We start from the raw sequence: 23,080 nt of genomic DNA on the forward strand, positions 1-23,080 counted from the left end.
GCATTTGTATACAAGCACATATAAAATCTGTTAATATTTAGTTGACAGCCTTCATGTGATGTAATTAAATACTTTTTTTTTTTTACTGTCTCTCAAATTCCTCCTTGTACTTTATCATCTTCTATCCTCTCCCTCTTTATAGACTATAGAGTAATCTCTTTAATAAATCCTCCACAAAAGGATGTGTCTTTTTGAACCGTGTGCTCCTCCACACCAGTCAGCTTTCCCCGAGCTTTTAGTTTAAAAATCCTCTACAACCTTTTTAATTTTACATGCTACCAATCTGGTTCTCTTTTGGTTTAGGTGGAGTCCTTTCTTCCTGTATAGGCTGGCTCCTTTCCCAAAAGGTTCCCCAGTTCCTCATAAACCTAAATTCCTCCTCCACCCACTACTGTCTCATCCATGCATTTATACCCTGCAATTCTGCCTGACTGACCCTGCTCGTGGAACTGGAAGCATTTCAGATAATGCTACCATGGAGGTCCTAGTCTTTAATATCTTTCTTAGCAGCCTAAACGTGGCCTCCAGGACCGGTTTCCCTCCTTTCCCTATGTGACTGGCACCTACATGTACCACTACAACTACCTAGGTGTCTCGAGAGGTCCACAATCTTCATCCCCGGAAGACAATTCACCATACGGTTCTCCTGTTCATCACAAACCCATCTATCTATATTTCTAATAATCAAATCCCCCATTACCATTACTTGTCTCTTAATAACTTGAGTTCCCTCCCCCAAAGGGATATCCTCAGTGCAAGAGGATGCCATATCATTTGGAAGAAGGTTCCCAACTATAGGATTGTCTCCCTCTGCTCCAGCTTGATGTTCTCCTTCCCAGGGACTTTTATCCTCCACAACAGATAGAAGCTGTCAGACTGGGTATGGGACTGCTCTACTGTGTCCCAGAAAGTCTCATTACGTACTTTGCTCCTCCAGTTCAGCCACTCTGATCTCAAGACCCTGAACTCCATCTCTGAGGGGCAAGAGTTGCTAACACTGAATGCACACATATGCCACCTCTCCACAACAGAGGTAATCATACATGTTGCAGTCAGTGCAATACACTAGATAGCCCCCACTCTGCTTGCTACATCTTTTTTTTTTTTTACCTCCCAATACACAACAGAAATACTTAATGCAGACAAGGCAGAAGTGCTGAATATTACTGACAATTCTACCATTTCAGATTTTTAATTTATTTTATGTTAGAAAATGATGTATGATGCATTTCTTGTTTACTACATGATTCATTTCTTACTCATGATTTGTGTCAAGCTCTATTTTGATGGCAATTGGAATTCAATTAAAATGCACAGAAACAGCATTTTATTATTAGTAAAAATTATCTTAGTGTGCTGGATACATAAGATAAAAGTTTGTCAAACATGTTTCACATTTAATACTGCTTTATTAAGCAAAAAAGTATGATCTATAGTTAATGAATTGAACTTACTGTTTCTGGTCACTATGTTCTTCATCATTTTAGAAACAGATCTCATCCTCTCACGCTTACTTTTTAGTAATGGAATGGGAAAAAGAAAAACAAGCTTTCCCGCCCTTTTCAACTTCCAATTGCTTTCTTAACTTTAAATGAACTAGTCATTGAACTAAATGTGTAGAAATGAAGAAAGTATTCTTTCTGCACCTGTAGAAGCAGCTATTGCAGTCAAAAGCTTGTTTAGCACTTCAACAAACTCTGGTTCCAGGTGCTTCGCCAGTGACTTCCACTAATTCAGTGGTTTGCCTTTCTTAAAGCTTCAGCCACAAACACGTATTGCTTAATTATTTTTTATTTAATGTAAATGATTTTTGTAGATTATAGTGAATTTACGCTGTAAGACGGTGTCATTTTGAAATTTTAAATAGGTTTGTTTTTTAAAAGAAAAATTTTAATTTAAATAAACTTTTTAAAAATCAACCATTTTTATCCACCCTGTTATTACTGATTAACAAGCAATGCCTTTTCCTGTGACTTAGCTTAAAATTTATTTTTTTCTGTCTTCATTTTTATGTAAGGGTAGAAGTGGATAATTGTCTAACTATTCATCAAAATAGAAATTGTTATTTTAGAATCCAACTAAGCCACTAAAACTCAATTTTTTTCTGCTTTTGACCTTTTTATACTCAATATTCAATGTATCATCACTTGCAAATTATAATCAGATTGCCAATGCACTTTATTTATACATAGTTCTTCATGGGATGAGTTTGTGTAGCATCCCACCATCCCCCTAGAAATAGCACTGAGCGCTTTACAAGACAATAAAAATACAACAAAACAAATAAGATCTTTTTTTTAAAAAAGCCGGAATGGAAAGTTAGTGAAAAACAGGCCCAACACTAGTAATTTTAAAACTATTTTTGGGACAGGAAAAAGTGTTATGATGTTCTCAAAAAGTCAAAATGACAAAATTATATAAAACTCAGGTTTGAATGCCACACAGTAGAGTATACCATAGCAAAAGAATAATCACTTGCTGACTTAGAGACAATGGTGAAAATCCTGAACTGCAGTTTACATCTGATTAGACATGCCCTGTCAGGAGGTCCCAAACATAATCAAGACCAGCAATCCATCTGTGTGTTTTATATTCATATATTAAATGAGAAACAGTAGAACCACAATACTCTTATTTGAAGAATATAGTACCTACATATATGTAAACTCATTATAGATTCACTTCACCAGTGTACAGTAGATTTTACACTGGTGCAGTTTGAAACCTACATCTCTCCCTAACATTTGGCATATGATCCTTTGACTCTCAAGTACAGAAACTTCTAATTATTCTCCCAGCAGCAGCTGAAAGCTGGTATAGTGAGAACTACAGCAGCTGGGCCAAATAATTCACCATCAATGCGGTCTCCCTCATACAACCAATTAAAGTGTTGCATGTAAGTTAACTGTAGAATAAGGTTACGGGTTGAGTTACATCAGAAATCACAATGGATAAAGATACTTAGCTTACTGTAACTGAAAGCCTGTACTATTGCACAAGTGTTCTTTCTAAAGTCAAAATGGCTGAGAATTTAAACACTGGATGGTAACAGACGGCAAAGCCCAGTGATGGTTGAATCTGGTGATATTCTAAACAAAAAGAGCTATCAACCCCGCTAGTAGCTGTTTCATCGCTTCACATTGACAGAAATATTCTAAGCCTCAGAGTGACAATCCTGGAATCTTATTATATAGATGAGGCCTTTTACATGGCTCGGAGATGGAGCTTTTTCTTGCCATCCCTGCAAAAAAAAATCTTTTTCGGTTTTGGTAGTTTAATTGGTGATACTTACCCACAGAAAAAATTAAACTAAAAGCATTTCAACAAAAGTAATCAAAAATTAACTGTTAAACCATTTGTTTCGCTCCACAAAATATTTAATTATAAAGTACATCAAGACAAGCTATAGTACTGTCACCTAAAATGCACTGGAAACAATCTAAGCTGTAGGACTTCCTATGGTCTTGTTGCACAATTTTTCTTTGAATCAGGCATTGTAACCAAAACAAAGAGATGTTTTACAAAATACACATTAAGGAAAAGAGGAAAATCCACACAACTGAAAGGAGAATCATTCTCCAGCCCCATCCCAGGCAGCATTACAACTATTATTGCAACCTGGCACTGCAGTAGAGCCTTCCTCTTTCTAAAGAGAAATGGGGATGGTTGGTCTGTACATTCCTACTGTCATAATATACCTAAGTAGTCCCACCCTCAAAATTTTTAGATCAGAAAAGGGGGGGGGGGAAGGAATTTTCTTAGTTCTGTTCCAAGAATGACTAAAGTAAAAGTAAAGCCCAACAGTAACTATATAATATGTAGTGACAGCACAATTTAGAATAACGTCCCATTTGGATGAGACCAAGCAGCAGCAAAGCTGGCCATTTTGTACCAGCCACACTGCGCTTGTAATACCAAAATGAAGGTTACTTAACTGTAACCAGCATTCTGTGAAACGACCTCTGCATGGTCCCACTCTTGGGATGCGCAGACTATGCAGCTAGGACTTCAGTGCATCACAAGAGTAGGAATGTGCAGAGGCAACTTGAAGAAAAACAGTAAGATTTAACTCAGTACAAATATAAAACATTTTAAACAGGTTAGTAAAATAAATGTAACCTGTGTTTAACATCAAAATCTCTTGGATTATGCAACAACAAAGTAAATTATTTCTTTTAAACATATTCTTTTAATTTAACACAGACACTTTGAGCTAAGTTTAAGATCAAATACGCCTAACAAAAATATACCACTCACTCTGCACTCCAACACAACAGTGAAATGTCTATTGCATAATCCAGCATCTCTTATGAGGTGAGCTATTAAAACGTGAGACAGACAAGTGATCCAAGTCACAAAATGCTCTTAGATGTTTAACAGACATTATGCCTACAGCATAGACACAGTTAGAATAGATTGCTTGATAATTAAGCAATTGTCCCTGCACTTTGATTTATTTAACCTAAAGGTTACAATGAATCTCAAAGACTATGTATAGCATAATGTCAAATATCTGCTTTTTTAAGAATTATCATCCCTTTTTAAGTTCAACTGCTATCAGTTCTTAAGAATGACCTCAGCTCCAAAACCTCTCCTGATTGCACACTTCTCAGGTGGCTGTATAGTAGTGGAGCCTCTGAGGATACTAGTTCAGCTAGAGTAGCCCCCACCAACTGGTCCTCCCGTGCCCAAAAGAGGGAGTGACCAGTAAATCAATGTAGACCAAAAAAAGTTTTTCCTCCTTCAAATTCCTTTTGTACACCTGCATGCAGGGAGCCTCTCTAGATCTAGGATCACACAATCCCCTCAGGGCCTTCAAATCCTGCCCTTTCCTCCACATGCAACAGAACATATTTTATCCAACTACAGACATGTCCAGTGGGGGAAGAGATGGAGCAGAATTTGTCAAAGTACGCTCTGATTTCATATGCTACTCGAAGACAACAAAAAACGGATATAAAGCTATCAGTCAAAATCAATACATAAGAACAGACGAGCGGCCATACTTGGTTAGACTAAAGGTTCATTTAGCCCAGTATCCTGTCTTCCGACAATGGCCAATGCCAGGTGCCCCAGAGGAAATGAACAGAACAGGCAATCACCAAGTGATCCATCCCGTGTTGCCCATTCCCAGCTTCTGGCAAACAGAGGCTAGGGACACCATCCTGCCCATCCTGACTAATACCCATTGATGGACATCATTTATGACTCAATTCAGGAAAGCATCATTATTCACAAAATCACTTAAACATATGTGGGCAGAAAGCTGGCTAGATCGTCAGGCTCAACAGGTAGTGATCAACAGCTCGATGTCTAGTTGGCAGTCAGTATCAAGCAAAGTGCCCCAGGGGTCGGTCCTGGGGCCGGTTTTGTTCAACATCTTCATTAATGATCTGGATGATGGGATGGATTGCACCATCAGCAAGTTCACAGATGATACTAAACTGTGGGGAGAGGTAGATTGGCTGGAGGGTAGGGATAGGGTCCAGAGTGACCTAGACCAGTGTTTCCCAAACTTGGGATGCTGCTTGTGTAGGGAAAGCCCCTGGCAGGCCGGGCCGGTTTGTTTACCTGACGCGTCCGCAGGTCCGGCTGATCACGGCTCCCACTGGCCGCGGTTCGCCGCTCCAGGCCAATGGGAGCTGCTGGAAGTGGCGGCCAGTACGTCCCTCGGCCCGTGCCGCTTCCAGCATCTCCCATTGGCCTGGAGCAGCAAACTGCGGCCAGTGGAAGCCGCGATCGGCCGGACCTGCGGACACAGCAGGTAAACAAACCGGCCCGGCCCACCAGGGGCTTTCCCTAAACAAGCGGCGTCCCAAGTTTGGGAAACATTGACCTAGACAAATTGGAGGATTGGGCCAAAAGAAATCTGATGAGATTCAACAAGGACAAGTGCAGAGTCCTCCACTTAGGATGGAAGACTCCCATACACTGCTACAGGCTGGGGACTGACTGGCTAAGCAGCCGTTCTGTAGAAAAGGACCTGGGGATTACAGTGGACGAGAAGCTAGATATGAGTCAACAGTGTGCCCTTATTGCCAAGAAGGCTAACAGCATATTGGGCTGCATTAGTAGGAGCACTGCCAGCAGATCAAGGGAAGTGATTATTCCCCTCTATTCGGCACTGGTGAGGCCATATCTGGAATATTGCATCCAGTTTTGGGCCCCCCCACTATAGAAAGGATGTGGACTTACAAGGAGAGGCTGAGGGAACTGTGCTTATTTAGACTGCAGAAGAGAAGAGTGAGGGGGGATTTGATAGCAGCCTTCAACTACCTGAAGGGGGGTTCCAAAAAGGATGGAGCTAGGCTATTCTCAGTGGTGGCAGATGACAGAAGCAGCAGAAGTGGTCTCAAGTTGCAGTGGGGGAGGTCTAGGTTGGATATTAGGAAAAACTATTTCACTAGGAGGGTGGTGAAGCACTGGAATGGGTTACCTCTGGAGGTGGTGGAATCTCCATCCTTAGAGGTTTTTAAGGCCCGGCTTGACAAAGCCCTGGCTGGGATGATTTAGTTGGGGTTTGTACTGCTTTGAGCAGGGGGTTGGACTAGATGACCTCCTGAGGTCTCTTCTAACCCTAGTCTTCTATGATTCTATGAACTTTAAGCATGACACAAAGTTAGTCACATGCTCAAGCACTTTTCTGAATATAGATGGACTTAAGTGTTTTGCGGAATTGGGAGCTTAATTAAATCAGCATTACAGAATCTTGCCATATGAAAATAAAATCATGTACAATATTGTTTCTACACTCAACGTCAGATAAAGAATTTTTCACCTTTACAATCTTGCCACCTTTGCTTACACTTGTTAAAGATACCATTATTAATATAGCTATAAATGTGAACTTTTTTTTTTTTTTTTTTTTAAGAGTCTGCATAAAAGACTACTTCCTTGTTCACAGTGAATTCTAATACAATACTGAAAGTACTTCAAATAATAATGCCCATGGTCACCGTGGAAATCAAAAGTACATCAGGAAAAATGCCCTTGGGTTAAGTCCAAAACTTGCGCAGAAGCTTTCATGTGATTGCAATTTTCTCAATACTCAAACCTGCCCAAATATCTAACAGGGTTTATTTATGAAAAATTGCAGTAAAGATGATCAAAACAAAATTCCACAAAAAACATGACCAATTTTTGGAAGTGTTAGCTAGTTAAATAAAAAAGTGAACTGAGGAAAAGGTTGTTTCTATTTTTAACTTAGACAAATTGTATGTAAAGAAGGAGGAACATTTCCATTAATACAAATGTTACATGGCAAAAAATAGATGCTGCAGAGTTATACCCACATTAACCCACTTTAGAAATCCAAACATTTAGAAAACAATTAGAAAAAAGTGAATATATACAGACCTTCCAGTAGTCAGATTGTAAACTGTAGTACCTCTGGTAGGCAGATAATGCTGCAATAAAGAAAAAGGTTGGGTTTTTTTAAAAGAACAAGACTGAAAAAGCCTTAAGAGTATAAAAATACGCAACATGGAAATGATAAATAATTTAATAAAAGTAACACTAACAATAACTATGCACTGTTATGGATAGAGTATTTCCTAAAGATTACAATTTTGCTGTAGAAAGTGTCTCAACCAAAAAGTGAATGTTATCATGATTTACATAAAATTAAATCAAGTAGTATTTTAAAGTAAGTTTATGAAAGAAATTTATTGGCTTTTGACAAAGCTGCTATTGATTTAAAAATTTAATCACGTAGCATGTTTACAATGCTCTCTGGTGTCTTGCACAATTTTTGCAAGGGAAGAAGAGCAGACTGATCTGTAGAAAGATTACAGAAGCATCACCCTCTCCCTTTCCATAATCAGTTAACGTGTGGGGACAGTGGGAGGAAAGCTTCAATTTTATCCAAAACCTACCAAGCCCAAGACCATTATGAAAGACAGAGCTCTTAAGATGGGTCTAGAGACGGCACCCTGGTATGAATCACTGAATTACCATTATTTGGAGATTGAGTTCTCAACAAATCATTGTTCCTGCACCTTACTGCTCTCCCCTCAAAAAAAATCTGGTTAATAGGTTTAGTCTTTTGGCAAGTAAATGTCTGGTGTGAAGAAAAAGAAAAAGAAAAAAAGTCAAGCCCCACCTTTGCTACTTAATGTACTCACTGCCAGACAGGCATAAATGCAGAGCTTATATTCTTATAAAAATAGTTGACATGCAAAAAACACAAGTAGCATTTTAAATAATGATTCATTAATACCTTCATTAAAAAGTCAGTATTTTCAACTCTGAAAAGTATCAGTTTTATAAGAAATTTAATTAAGTTTAACAGTAGCACCCAGTGTGCGCTAAGAACTTTCCAAAGACTCAAAAGGGACTGTCCCTGCTTTGAGGAGCTCACAATCCAAAGAAAGACAGGAAAGCAGACCATTATGCGGAATAGGAAAAGCAATAGACTTTCTATATGCAAATTAACTCACTGAAGCACCATAGAGTGGGTGTCTAAATTATAGCATACTTTGTAAGTGCAAGCCCTACATACTCGGTTACATAACAGACCAAGAGCCATTCAAGACTTTCAGAAATATTGCGGATACTTAAGAGCAAGAATACAAATATATATTTACAAAAACGGTGTATTTCTAGATCAAGCACCTCACCATGCGATTGGATCTAATCTGGGACTTTTGGGGAATACTATCATATTACATGAAAAGTACGAATGTAAAAGATGTAACACAAGTTAAACTATATGCAAAGTTAAGGCAAATATTTCATCTTTTACACCTGACATCCATGAGTCCAAAATCATCAATTTAAATTACAGATATAAAAGCAAGCTTAACTGATTTGCTGTATTTTGATGATCAGTCAACCTTATTCTTAAATTTGATATGTTATTTTAACAAGCCATAAGGATTTGGGGGGTTGTTGTTTTTTGGTTAGTTTGATTAAAACAAACTGCAGTTACTCTCTAAAGCAGTGGTCCCCAACCTTTTTCGTCTGGCGCGTGCCAGACAACGAGCCATGGAGAACCGTGGCGGTGGACGAGCAACCACCGAAATGCCGCCGACAAGCGGCAACGTCAATAGGCGTCGCCGCCAAAATGCACCCGACAAGCAGCGTCATCCAGACGCATCACTGCCGAAATGCCACCGCAACGCCTCTGGATGACGCTGCTTCTCAGTGGCATTTCAGCGGATGCTCGTCCGCTGGCCAGTACGCGGGCGCACTTAGACACCCTGGCAGGCGCCATGGCGCCCGCAGGCACCGCATTGTGGACCCCTACTCTAAAGGGTCCACATTAACATTTTCTGCTGCATGCAACACAAGCTATTGTAGATTTACATTCCTTCTATATACACCTATATACACCCCACAAGTCACTTTTACTCCTCAGACTGAATGAACACCATTAAATAATGCATAGCACTTATATGTATAGATGTATAACTTATCTGAATAAGACTATTCTGGAAAGAACTCTAGACACTTAATCCAACTGACCATTTCATGACAATTAATTCAAACACAATTTTAAAAAAATATAAAGTAAGTCTCTTATACAATAGTTGAGAGAGAGAGAGTCTAAAATCAGCATCTTAATCATAGGCTGTGATATTGTACAGTATCACTAACAGACAGAGTCTTTCACAATTTACATGCCTCAGATATTCATATTGAGTTTAATCTACAAAGAGAAGTAATTTTTGAACACATGGATGACCTTCCTCTGCCAATCAGCTATTACAAGAAAGAAAAGTTTTGTTTTATGTTTCAGAGTCTTATAGCAAGGAGTCCACCTAAAACTGAAGGAAGTTACAAGATTACGGATTTTAAACAATAAAAGTAATTTTAAAATCAGCATATTATTTAAGATTTAACAAACTGTAGTAATTAAGAGAACATGTGTTTTTAATATAGAAAAGTATATTTCATTGTACTATAATAATCACCAAGAAACAAACATTTTAAACAGTCAAAAGTTTTTATATTAAATTTTTAAAGAAATTTAAGCATAAGTTCATATCAGTAATATTTCAAGTAGGAAATTTTTTAAAGTCTTGTTAAAACCTCAAAACTGAGAAAACTTAAGTTTTACCATTCATACTTTTTTAAAATTTACTCAGCTTTGAAAACAAATGTCACCAGTCATTTTCACTTAGGGTATGTCTACACTACGAAATTAGGTCGATTTTATAGAAGTTGATTTTTAGAAATCGATTTTATACAGTCGATTGCGTATGTCCACACTAAGCGCATTAAGTCGGTGGAGTGCGTCCTCACTACCGTGGCTAGCATCGACTTACGGAGCGGTGGACTGCGGGTAGCTATCCCACAGTTCCCGCAGTCTCCGCCGCCCATTGGAATTCTTGGTTAAGCTCCCAGTGCCTGATGGGGCAAAGACATTGTCGTGGGTGGTTTTGGGTACATGTCGTCAATTGCCCCTCCCTCCGTGAAAGCAATGGCAGACAATCATTTCACGCCTTTTTTCCCCAGGGTTACCCGTGCAGACACCATACCACGGCAAGCATGGAGCCCACTCATCTCACCGTCACCGCTGCTGTTGTGAGCATTGTAAACACTTCACACATTATCCTGGAGAATATGGAGAACCGGGCTAAGAGACGCCAGCACGAGAAGGATTTTGACATAGACACAGACATTCCTGAAAGCACGGGCTCTGGCAATAGAGACATCATGGCAGCAGTGGGGCTGGTTGATACAGTGGAATGCCAATTCTGGGCCAGGCAAATAAGCACAGATTGGTGGGACTGCATAGTGTTGCGGGTATGGGATGATTCACAGTGGCTGCAAAATTTTCGCATACGTAAGTCCACTTTCCTGGAACTCTGAGTTGCTTTCCCCCACCCTGAAGCGCAGGAGTACCAAGATGAGAGCTGCCCTGACAGTTGAGAAGTGAGTGGCGATAGCCCTGTGGAAGCTTGCAACGCCTGACTGCTACCAGTCAGTTGGGAATCAATTTGGAGTGGGCAAGTCTACTGTGGGGGTTGCTGTGATCCAAGTAGCCAATGCAATCATTGACTTTCTGTTATCAAGGGTAGTGACTCTGGGAAATGTGCATCTCTGGCTAAGGCATCGGAGTTCAAAGTGCTGTCCAGAGCGGTCACAATGGAGCACTCTGGGATAGTTCCCGGAGGCCAATACCGTAGATTTTCGTCCGCAGTACCCCAAATTCGACCCAGCAAGGTCGATTATAGCGCTACTTCCCTCGCCGGGGAGGAGTACAGAAGTCAATTTTAAGAGCCCTTCAGGTCAACGGAACGGGGTTGCTTGTGTGGACACAGTCATTTTTAAATCGACCTAACGCGGCTAAATTCGACCTAACCCCGTAGTGTAGACCAGGCCTGAGTTAAAAGTCATTCATTTTCTGATTTTCATATATTAAAATAATGTTGTGACTTGTGTTTTCACAATTCCTAGAGAATGTTTAAATTAAAAGTTAATTTGAACGAACTTTCATAAAAAGATGGGGGGCTACATTTTTTACTATAACGAAGACCATTTTCAACAGAGTTGTTTAAAAGATAAGGGAACACCTTCTAAAATTAATAAATACTACTCAAAGGATACAGATTATATGCATCTCAGATTAAGAAAATTAATGAATCTACAGAGCTGACAACTGTTGCTGAAAAGTCCTACACGAATATGGAAACACCTGTGGGCTGCAAAAAACAACAGGCTTAAAACTACTGCCTTAAAGTGAGCCCAAACAAATTCCATAATATGATTAAAATATTGAGGAAAAAAAGTATTATAGAGGAAGTTGAGAGCACCTCTTTTCAAAACGTCTGCAAAGTAGAGCCTGGCAATTACAGGCCAGTAAGCCTAACTTCAGTATCAGGCAAACTGGTTGGAACTATAGTAAAAAACAGAATTACCAGACACAAATAAACAACATGTTGGAAGACTCATAGACTCATAGACTTTAAGGTCAGAAGGGACCAATATGGTCATCTAGTCTGACCTCCCGCGTGATGCAGGCCACAAAAGCTGACCCACCCACAACAGAATCTTCCAGCCTGCGACCCCTGCCCTATGCTGCGGAGGAAGGCGAAAAACCTCCAGGGCCTCTGCCAATCTACCCTGGAGGAAAATTCCTTCCCGACCCCAAATATGGCGATCAGCAGAACCCCGAGCATACAGGCAAGATTCTACAGCCGGACCCTCATTTTACCCGCGATGGCACGTTAATGCCTAATTGACTAAAATCACGTTATCCCTTCAAACCATTCCCTCCATAAACTTACCAAGCCTAATCTTGAAGCCAGAAAGGTCTTTCGCCCCCACCGTTTCCCTCGGAAGGCTGTTCCAAAATTTCACCCCTCTGACGGTTAGAAACCTTCTTCTAATTTCAAGCCTAAACTTCCCCACGGCCAGTTTATATCCATTCGTTCTCGTGTCCACATTACTACTGAGCTGAAATAATTCCTCTCCCTCCTTGGTATTAATCCCTTTGATATATTTAAAGAGAGCAATCATATCCCCCCTCAGCCTTCTTTTGGTTAGGCTAAACAAACCGAGCTCCTCGAGTCTCCTTTCATAGGAAAGGTTTTCCATTCCTCGGATCATCCTAGTGGCCCTTCTCTGTACCCGTTCCAGTTTGAGTTCATCCTTTTTAAACATAGGAGACCAGAACTGCACACAGTACTCCAAATGAGGTCTCACCAGCGCCTTGTATAACGGAAGCAGCACCTCCCTGTCCCTACTAGAAATACCTCGCCTAACGCATCCCAAAATCGCATTAGCTTTTTTCACAGCCACGTCACATTGCCGACTCATAGTCATCCTGCGATCAACCAGGACTCCGAGGTCCTTCTCCTCCTCCGTCACTTCCAACCTATGCGTCCCTAACTTATAACTAAAATTCTTATTAGTCATCCCTAAATGCATCACCTTACACTTCTCACTATTAAATCTCATCCTATTATTGTTACTCCAATTTACAAGGTCATCCAAGTCTCCCTGCAGAATATCCCGATCCTTCTCCGAATTGGCAATACCTCCCAACTTTGTGTCATCCGCAAACTTTATCAGCCCACTCCTACATTCGGTTCCGAGGTCAGTAACGAATAGATTGAATAAAATCGGACCCAAAACCGAACCTTGAGGAACCCCACTGGTGACCTCCGTCCAACCCGACAGTTCACCTTTCAGTACTACCCGCTGCAGTCTCCCCTTTAACCAGTTCTTTATCCACCTCTGGAATTACATATCGATCCCCATCTTTTCCAATTTAACCAATAATTCCTCGTGCGGCACAGTATCAAACGCTTTACTAAAATCGAGGTAAATTAGATCCACCGCATTTCCTTTATCTAGAAGGTCTGTTACTTTCTCAAAGAAGGAGATCAAGTTGGTTTGGCACGATCTGCCTTTCGTAAACCCATGTTGTAATTTGTCCCAATTGCCATTCACCTCAAGGTCCTTAACTACTTTTTCCTTCAAAATTTTTTCCAAGACCTTGCATACTACAGAAGTTAAACTAACAGGCCTGTAGTTACCCGGGTCACTTTTTTTCCCCTTCTTAAAAATAGGAACCACATTAGCTATTTTCCAGTCCATCGGTACCACCCCCGAGTTTACAGATTTATTAAAAATTATCGCCAAGGGGCTTGCAATTTCTCGCGCCAGCTCCTTCAATATTCGAGGATGGAGATCATCCGGTCCGCCCGATTTAGTCCCATTTAGCTGGTCAAGTTTGGCTTCCACCTCTGATACTGTAATTGCAATCGCCCCTCCTTTATTCCCCTCTGTCCCGCTCCCTCTATTCCTAAGCCCTTCATTAGCCTTATTAAACACCGACGCAAAATATTCATTTAGATATTGTGCCATGCCTAGATTATCCTTAATCTCCACTCCATTTACATGCTTCAGCGGTCCCACTTCCTCTTTCTTTGTTTTCTTCCTATTTATATGGCTATAAAACCTCTTACTATTGGATTTAATTCCCCTCGCGAGGTCCAACTCTACACGGCTTTTGGCCTTTCTCACCGCATCCCTACATGCTCTGACCTCAATAAGGTAGGTTTCCTTGCCCATCTGTCCCCTCTTCCATTCTTTGTACGCTTTCTGTTTTTTCTTAATTGCCCCTTTGAGACGCCCGCTCATCCAGCTAGGTCTAATTCTCCTGCCTACTAACCGTTTCCCCTTTCTCGGGATACAGGCCTCGGACAGCTCGTGCAACTTCCGCTTGAAATAATCCCAGGCCTCATCTGCCTTTAGCTCTCTAAGTATGTTAGCCCAATCCACTTCCCTAAGTCAACACGGCTTTTGTAAAAGGAAATCATGCCTCATTAATCTATTGGAATTCTTTGAGGGTACCAACACACACGTGGAGAATGATGATCTAGTGGATATAGTGTACTTGGACTTTCAGAAAGCCTTTGACAAGGTCCCTCACCAAAGTGCTTAAACAAAGTAAGCACTCATGGGATAAGTGGGATGGTCCTCTCCTATCTTTTAACCAGTTACTAATCCATGAAACAAAGGATAGGAATAAATGGTCAGATTTCACAATGGAGGTAAATAGTGGCATCCCCCAAGGATCTGTAGTGGGACCTGTGCTGTTTAACATTCATAAATGATCAGGAAAAAGGGGTAAACAGCAAGGTGGCTAAGTCTGCAAATGAGACAAAATTACTCAAGATTGTTAAGTCCAAAGCCGAAGTTAAAGAGTTACAAAGGGATCTCATAAACCTGGGTGATAGGGCAACAAAATTGCAGATGAAATTCAATGTTGATAAGTCCAAAGTAATACATATTGGAAAACATAATTAGAGCCCTGTGCGGATACAAATTTATATCCGAGGATATAAATCTGTATCCCCGGACCCACAGGACTCTCCCGGGAACCGTAGCAGCAAAAAGAGCAGAGTGTAGGGCCGCCGCTTCCAGGAACCAGCGCCCCACACCGGCAGCTCCTCCGGTGCAGCTGTCCCATCTCCAGCCCCACCCACTGGAACAGGCACCAAGCTCACCAGCAGCTGTCCCTGGTCGCACTCTTGTGTTCAAGCTGCACCCAAGCCCCCAGACAGGAGATGGAGACAACTATGTGGAAGGGACAGGGGCAGGGCTGGGGGAACTCCTGTCACAGGGCGCTGGCTCCTGGGAGTGGTAGGCCCACGTTCTTCTCTTTTTGCAGCTGCAGTTCCCAGGAGAGCCCTGCGGTTCCATGGATACCGATTTATATATGCAGATAGCCACATCCGCAGATATAAATTTTTATCCACGGGGGCTCTAAACATAATCCCAGCTATACATACAAAATGGAGTCTAAATTAGCTGTTACCACTCAAGAAAGATGAGGTTACTCACCCTATGCCATAACTGAGTTTAGGTGTGTCTGAGTCCCTGCACCTAAGATTGGAGATTTTTGATAGCAGGGCCAATTTGGGCCACACGTGCGCTCTCCCAGTCTTGCGCTGCATTTGGCTGCTATATAGTTCCTTCTGTACCACAGTCTGTATATAAGAACTCTGAAGTAGAGGAGAGGGGGGCAGGTAGTGGAGCACACATAGGGATAATACTCGAAGAAGAGAAGGTTACTCACCATGTGCAATAACTGAGGTTTTCTGAGATATGTCCCTATGGGTACTCTACTTTAGGTGACTGTAGAGCAGTGCCCTCTGTTAGAAGGATTGGGTTTCGGAGTTGGATTCTTTACTGATGATAAAACAGTCAGTCCTAATAGTGCATCAGATGCTAAGTCGAGCGATTACATAATGCTCTGTAAATGTGTGAACAGACGCCCAGGTCACTGCTTTACAAATGTTTGTAATCAAAACATTGTTCAAGGAAGCTATAGAGGCGGAGAGTGATCTTGTACAGTGTGTGAGAGTCCCCGGTGGGGGTTGCAAGTCACGTTGACAACAGCAATAGCTAATACAATTGGAAATCCATTTTAAGAGTCTTTGCTTAGATATGGATGATCCTTTAGATCTCTCTGCAACGGTAAGGAATAGGCTTGGTGATTTCTTGAAAGGTTTGATCCTTTCTAAATAGAAGGCTAACACTCTCCTAATGTCTAGTGTGTGGAACATTACCTCCCTTTTATTCTCGTGAGATTTGGGGAAGAATGATGGGAGATGAATATAGATTGATTCATGAAGGATGAAGGTATTTTTGGTAGGAACTTTGAATGTGGTCATAAAGTGGTTTTATCCTTGAAGAAAATTGTAAAGGGAGGTGGTAACACTGTGAGATCACCTATTTCCCCCACTCTTCAAGTGGATGTGATTGCCTTTCTTGTGGCAGTCTTCATAGAAAGATGTACAGTAACTCCTCACTTAAAGTCATCCCGCTTAACATTGTTTCGTTGCTGATCAATTAGGGAGCATACTCATTTAAAGTTGTGCAATGCTCCACTCTTACGTTGTTTGGCTGTCTGCTTTCTCCACAGCTGGCAGCCTCCCTACGGCCCCCTCCCCTCCAGTGCTTCCCGCCCACCAGCAGACTCTGCAGATCAGCACCTTCCCCCTCCTCCCCCCGCCTCCTGCCCATGGCAATCAGCTGGCTTGCAGTGTTTTGGAGGCAGGAGGGAGGAGCGAGGCCTCGGTGCGCAGGCTCCCCCTCCCTCCTGAATGCGGCAAGCCAGCTGATTGCCCCAGGCAGGAGGCAGGGGAGGAAGTGGAGGTGCGCCGAGTCCTTGCTCCTCCCACCTCCCTCCTACCCAGAGCAATCAGCTGGTTTGCGGCGTTTTGGAAGCAGGAGGGAGGGGGAAGGAGCGAGGACTCGGCCCGCAGGCTCCCCCTCCCGAATGCGGCAAGCCAACTGATTGCCCTGGGCAGGAGGGAGGGGGGAGGAGCGAGGACTCGGCACGCCTCTCCCCTGCCTCCCGAACGCCACAAGCCAGCTACTTGCCGCCGGCAGGAGGCAGGGGAAGCCTGCGCGCCGAGTCCTCGCTCCTCCCCCCTCCCCTGCCTCCCGAACGCCGCAAGCCAGCTGATTGCCGCTGCTGCCAGCAGGAGGAGCCTGCGCCCCGAATCCTCGTTCCTCCCCCCTCTCTCCTGCCCCAGCTGCCCTGGAACCTAACCCTCCCTATTTACATTAATTCTTATGGGGAAATTGGATTCGCTTAACATCGTTTCACTTCAAGTCGCATTTTTCAGGAACATAACTACAACGTTAAGTGAGGATTACTGTATGAGCCACCAGGTTGCCATAAATTCAAGGGGTGGGAGGGTGGGGGGGGGGGGGAGAGAATCAGGCAGGTGTCATAGAACTAGGTTATGGTCCCATGGTGGTGTAGGATCTCGAATTTCAAGTTAGAGGTTCCAAATACCTTTAAAAAAATCTTTTTGTTGTACGATGCACGAATAGTGAGTGTCAATCAATCTTGTAGAGGAAGGCCGCGTAATGGCCACGAAATGGATTCTCAGCAAACTTAACAATAGTCTTGATTTTTTTAGTTCCAGGATATCTAATCCAGCATCAATGGTAAGGCAGAGGATATAGCTGTAACCTGTCTATTGTCACACCAAATCCAGAATCTCTTCCATTTGTGAAGGAAAGTATGGCGCATGGCTGTTTTTCTGCTATGTAACAGTACCTCTTTTACATCTTCAGAACAGCTCATTGTGACATTTTGGAACCATCAAGGACCCATGCTTTCAGGTGGAGAATTTCTAGATTTCTGTGATGGATCTAGCCTTGAGAAAGGATGTTTAGAATGGGATGAACAGTGACGGGGGATGGGGTGGGGTGGGGGAGTATGCGCATACCATCAGCCGTAAAAAGGGAAAGATGTCTGTCTGGGCCACGTTGTGGCTATCAAAATGACCCTGGCCTTTTTGTCCTTTATTTTGTGTATTACTCTGGGTATTAATGGAATCGGAGAAAACACCTGTATATAGAGGTCTGTCCCATTTGAGAAGAAAGGAATCCCCCAGCGATTGACAATCCTGTCCTGCTCTTGAGCAGAATTGAGAGCACTTGCTTTCCCAGCTGTGGCAAAAAGGTCTATGCTCAGAAGTCCCCAACACATTAATGTTTTGTGTAGGATCATGGTATCTATTTCCCACTCGTGTTCTTGTGAGAACTTCCTGCTGAATGTGTCTGCCATGGTGTTTTGAAATCCTGGTTGATAAGTAGCTGAGATATTGATCCTGCGGTGAATGCACCAATTCCATAATTTCACTGCATCGGCACATAGGGAGGGTGATCTTGCCCTTGGCTGTTTATGTGAAACATACAAGTGATGTCATCTGTCATTGTTTTGTGTGTGTCTGTCTTTGATTAGTGGTAAAAAGTGAGAATATGCATTTCTGGCTGCTCTGAGTTTCCCCAGGTTGACATGTTATGACTCTGAACCTAAGAATGGCCATACTTGGTCGGACCAAAGGTCCATCCAGCCCAGTATCCTGTCTACTGACAGTGGTCAATGCCAGCTGCCCCAGAGGCAGTGAACCAAACAAATCTCTCAAGTGATCTCTCTCCTTCCATCCATCTCCACCCTCTGACAAACAGAGGCTAGGGCCACCATTCCTTACCCAGGGGACCATTTGCCATGTACTGTGTAGTCGCCAAGTGTGCTCCCCTCCCAATAGGGATGTGTCCGTCGTCAGTATCAGTGATGGAGGTTGTTGGACGAAGCGACCTCTAGCACACATATTGTGGGGGTTTGTCCACCAGTCAAGTTAGCTTTTGACTGTGGAGGACATTGAGAGATTGTTTAAATTGTGTCTCTGCGAAGCATAAACTGTTCTGAGCCACCCTTGAATGCAATGCATATGGAGTCTGGCATGTTTTATGATAAAGGTGGCAGCCGCCATGTGTCCCAGTAGTTGCAGACATGCTCTGGCTGATACCTGCAGGATGGTTTGAACTGTGGAGATCAACCTGACTAGGGTAGTGAATGTGTGTTGGAAGGGAGGCTTTGGCCTCCACTCCAGAGAGGTAGGCCCCTGTGAACTATGATTTCTGAGTGTTTATTTGTAGGCCTAGTCATAAGAAAAGGTCCATAGTCTTTTGTGTAGCTATTAATGCGTCGTCTCAAGAAGGGGCTTTGAGTAGGGAACTGTTCACGTAGGGGAATATCATGATTTCTTGTTTTTGGAGGTGTGCCGCTAACACTGCAAGGGCTTTGGAGAATACCCTGGGTGTCAAAGATAGGCCAAATGGGAGTATTCTGTATTGGAAGTGATTCTGCCCCAATGTGAACCTGATGAATCTCCTGTGGGATTGGTGAATGTTAATATGAAAGTAGGCATCTTGAAGGTAGAGGGCCAATAACCAGTCCCTGCTAATGTAACCATCTTGAATTGTTGTACTTTCACAACACTGAAAGTATTATTGAGCGCTCTTAGGTCTAGAATGGGTCTCCAACTGCCGTTCTTTTTCTGTACTAGAAAGTATTTGGAATAAAAGGCCTTCCCTCTGTGTTGGATCGGAACTGGTTGTATAGAACCTAGTTGTAGGAAGTGGTTCATTTCCTCACCTAAAAGGTGCTCATGAGAGAGGTCCCTGAAGCAGAATGGGGAGGGAGGTAAAGTGGATTGAATATGTGTTGTTGATTATTTCTAACACCCATCCATCCGTGGTGGTACTCTGCCACATTGGATAGAAAGAGGCAAAGTGGTCAAACTGATGGAAACATTCAGGTTATTGCAGCACCTGTCTGCAGGGTAGCATTTTGGAGCTTCGACCACATTTTCTAAATTGTTGCTTTGATTAGAAGTTGAGATGTTCAGGGTTGTGATGGGGGGCGGTCTACGTTTAGCAGGTTTCTATCTTTTCGTTTCTGGGTCATAATGTCTTTGAGGTGGGACAAATGAAGGAGGTTAAGACCTTTGTGTAGTGAGAGTATTTACTGGGCCTTCTCTTTTGTACTAGTGTGTAAATACCTAGAGATTTTAAATGTTGCCCTCGAATCTTTTAGGGAGTGGAGAGATTCGTCGGTTTGGTCAGTGAATAGTTGTGAGCCTTCAAAGGGGAGATATTCCACTCTGGCCTCCAACTCCTTCGGGAACCCAGAAAGATGCAGCCACGATGCCCTTTGCATGACGACTCTCAATATCCAATGAGCAGCTGTGTTGGTCACGTCCAAGGAAGCTGGCAATGCAGTCCACACTAGGAGCTGACACTTATTCACAATTGGCTGAAATTGCTTTTTGTCTTCTGGAATATACTCAAATTCACTCAATTTGGAGTAACTTGTGTGATTATAGTTTGTCAGAAGTGCTTCATAATTGACAGAGTTGCTGAGGAATATGCTTTGTGTCCAAATAGATCTAAATCTCTTCCAGTCTATCATACGGCCATCATTTTAGCATGGTGCTATCTTCCATGTTCATTTACAGCGTTGACAACCAATGAATTCAGTGTAGGGTGCAAAAATAAAAAGTCCATGTCCTTACAGGGCACATAATATTTCTTGTCCGCCCTCTTACAGGTAGGGGGCATTGTGGCCAGAGTCTGCCAGATAGCTTTAGTTGGGTCTAATAGTGCTTCATTGATAGGTAGAGTTATTTTTGCCGATGTTGATGTCTGAAGTACAGTAGAACCTCAGAGTTACGAACACCTCGGGAATGGAGGTTGTTCGTAACTCTGAAATGTTCGTAACTCTCAACAAAACATTATGGTTGTTCTTTCAAAAGTTTACTACTGAACACTGACTTAATACAGCTTTGAAACTTTACTATGCAGAAGAAAAATGCTGCTTTCCTTTTTTTTTTTTTTTAGTAGTTTACATTTAACAACGTACTGTATTTCTGTTTTTTTGGTCTCTGCTACTGCCTGATTGAGTACTTCCAGTTTCAAATAAGGTGTGCAGTTGACTGGTCAGTTCATAACTCTAGTGTTCGTAATTCTGAGGTTCTACTGTATATCAAGTAATTTATGCTGGGATTCTTTCAATTCCTCCAGTGGAATTTAAAGAGAATTTGCTATTCTCCTGAACAGCTCCTGGAATTGCATCCTCGAAATCATCTGCTATTGTTGGTGGGGGAAGGCATGACTGCTTTGTCTGATGAAGATGAAGCAATATTGGTTGCAGGCATAGTTTTTTTATCCTGTCTCTCTTCCTGTTCCTTAAAAGATTCTCTTTCAGGCTCAGGGGGTCTGGCTATTGAGGATGACAGGGAATACGTATCTCCCTCTCTCTGTGGATGCTGGAGGACCTGGAAAATTGCAGCCTGTATGCAGCCCATGGGTCCCAGTAGGGCCAACACAATGGAAAAGACATGGGTGAGGCACCCATGGGTGTCTGTACCAAGCCTGTTGGTCACGTCTAGCTTCATAATGCCTTGTCCAAGCGTAACGGTCGACTTGTGTAGCTCCCTGATGTGAGGGGGGGGGGGGGGGGTCCTGTGGGGAAACTGAATAAATGTCCTCTCTGTTGAGATGAGTTCCTGTCTGCATCCTGTAAAACTTGCCCATACCGGTATTGCCCTGGCCTCTTCTTTTGTCATTCAGTGTTGCACGCATTCTAAAGCAATATGCATTTCCTCACCTTTTGGGGGCGAAGCCAGACTTTGAGGCACCTGCTCCCCTACTTGGTGTAAACTTTGCTTGTGCCAATCAGAAACGAACACAAACAGGTTTTGGGCCCCGTCCCCTATGACACTTCTATGATGTCATAGTTGGTACTTTATGGGCTGCCTGCCATGTGCAGGCAGGGAGAGGAGAAAGAAAAACGAATTCTGTGTATCCTGTGTACACCCGTAACCGAGCCTGATCACCTCAAAGCCTCTCTCTCAGCTCACATGTTTCAAACAGAGTTTCTACGTTTGCCGGTCGTTATGCGTTGGTTTGTATTTGTAAGTATCAGTTATTACTAATTGCTGCATCTTTGTTTATAAATATTGTTACTAGATATTTTAGTCATTGTGTGTTTTAAGTTTCATTAACTCTATTAGCTAATCAAACGCTGCTCCCTTACCCCTTGTAATTATCCCCAATAAAACTTTAAATTGATTAATTTTAGTTGTGTGTGTGCGTGTCTGCAGTTTGCATCGTGACCCATACTCTCCTTGCATCCCTTACCAATATAGTCTATTGCCACGTGCAGTCTGGTAAATAACAGGCCTGCATTTTCTTTCGCCCCTGCGTGCCCGTGGCAATCCACACTCTTCCTCCTCCTTGTCATCATGGAGGAGGAAGATGGTTCCCTGCTAGGAGAACTTGAGGCCTGCTTCTTGGTGGCTTTTTGTGAAGAATCTGTTGATTTCCTCCTCATAGACAGCAAGGAGTGGTGTTGAGCAGCTGATGTCGATTTTGACGGGGAGAGACCACTGTCCAAGGGGTCCCAGGACCAGGGTCGGAAGTTGGCCGTAGCAATCTCTTCATCAAAAGGAGTTTTAGCTTGAGCTAACAGCTTTTCTGGGTTCTTCCCTTAAGTTTAAGGCAATGTGTGCTCTTTTGGGGCACGTGCCTCTCCTAGACAGCAGCTACAACAGGAGTGACCGCTGCTGACAGGGATGGCCTCCCAGCAGGAGAAGCAACACTTGAACCCAGGGGAGCTGGGCATAACCCCCTTTATATGGATCACCTCCCTGAAGGAAAGAAATAGGGAAGAACAACTACATTAATCTATGGGTCAAAAACAAACAAAAACATTTTAAACAAGAAAAAAAGGGGAATAGGGTATAACTAACTCACTAAAAGGCTAACAAAAACGCTACCAGTACAATAATAAGAACAAGAAAATACTAAGAAAATCGCTCCGAAAGGGCTCTGCTAAGGGCTCCATCTCAGGCCAACTGCGGGTGAGAAGGAACTGAGGGTGGTTTGGATGCACAGCACTATATAGCAACGCAAAAAGCACGCTACAAAAAAATTTCTGATCCTAGGCGCAGAGACAGACACAGACACACCTAAAGTGGAACACCCACAGGGACGCTATTCAAAGAAGAATTTGGAGTCATCGTGGATAGTTCCTGGAAGACATCAGCTCAATATTCAGGGGCATTCAAAAAAGCTAACAACATAAGGAACCATTAGGAAAGGGATAAATAATAAGACAGAAATATCCAGAAATATCATATTGCCACTAAATAAATCCATGGTATGCCCAAACCTGGAATACTGCATGCAGTTCTGGCTGTCCCCATTTCAAAAAAGAGACATTAGAATTGGAAAAATTACAGAGAAAGGTCAC

The 23,080-nt window shown here is 42.6% G+C and overlaps 1 protein-coding gene across 1 annotated transcript in view; it reads right to left on the reverse strand.

Annotated features, from left to right (window-relative positions):
* KDM6A (lysine demethylase 6A) overlaps nucleotides 1-23,080 on the reverse strand; it is a 298,231-nt gene that overhangs the window by 215,577 nt on the left and 59,574 nt on the right. The window contains exon 4 of the mRNA XM_065404627.1: nucleotides 7,357-7,406. Within this exon, the coding sequence (XP_065260699.1) occupies nucleotides 7,357-7,406 (50 nt within the window). The remainder of the gene's footprint in view (nucleotides 1-7,356; nucleotides 7,407-23,080) is intronic.

Source organism: Emys orbicularis, chromosome 1, assembly GCF_028017835.1.
Source record: "Emys orbicularis isolate rEmyOrb1 chromosome 1, rEmyOrb1.hap1, whole genome shotgun sequence".
NCBI lineage: Eukaryota > Metazoa > Chordata > Testudines > Emydidae > Emys > Emys orbicularis.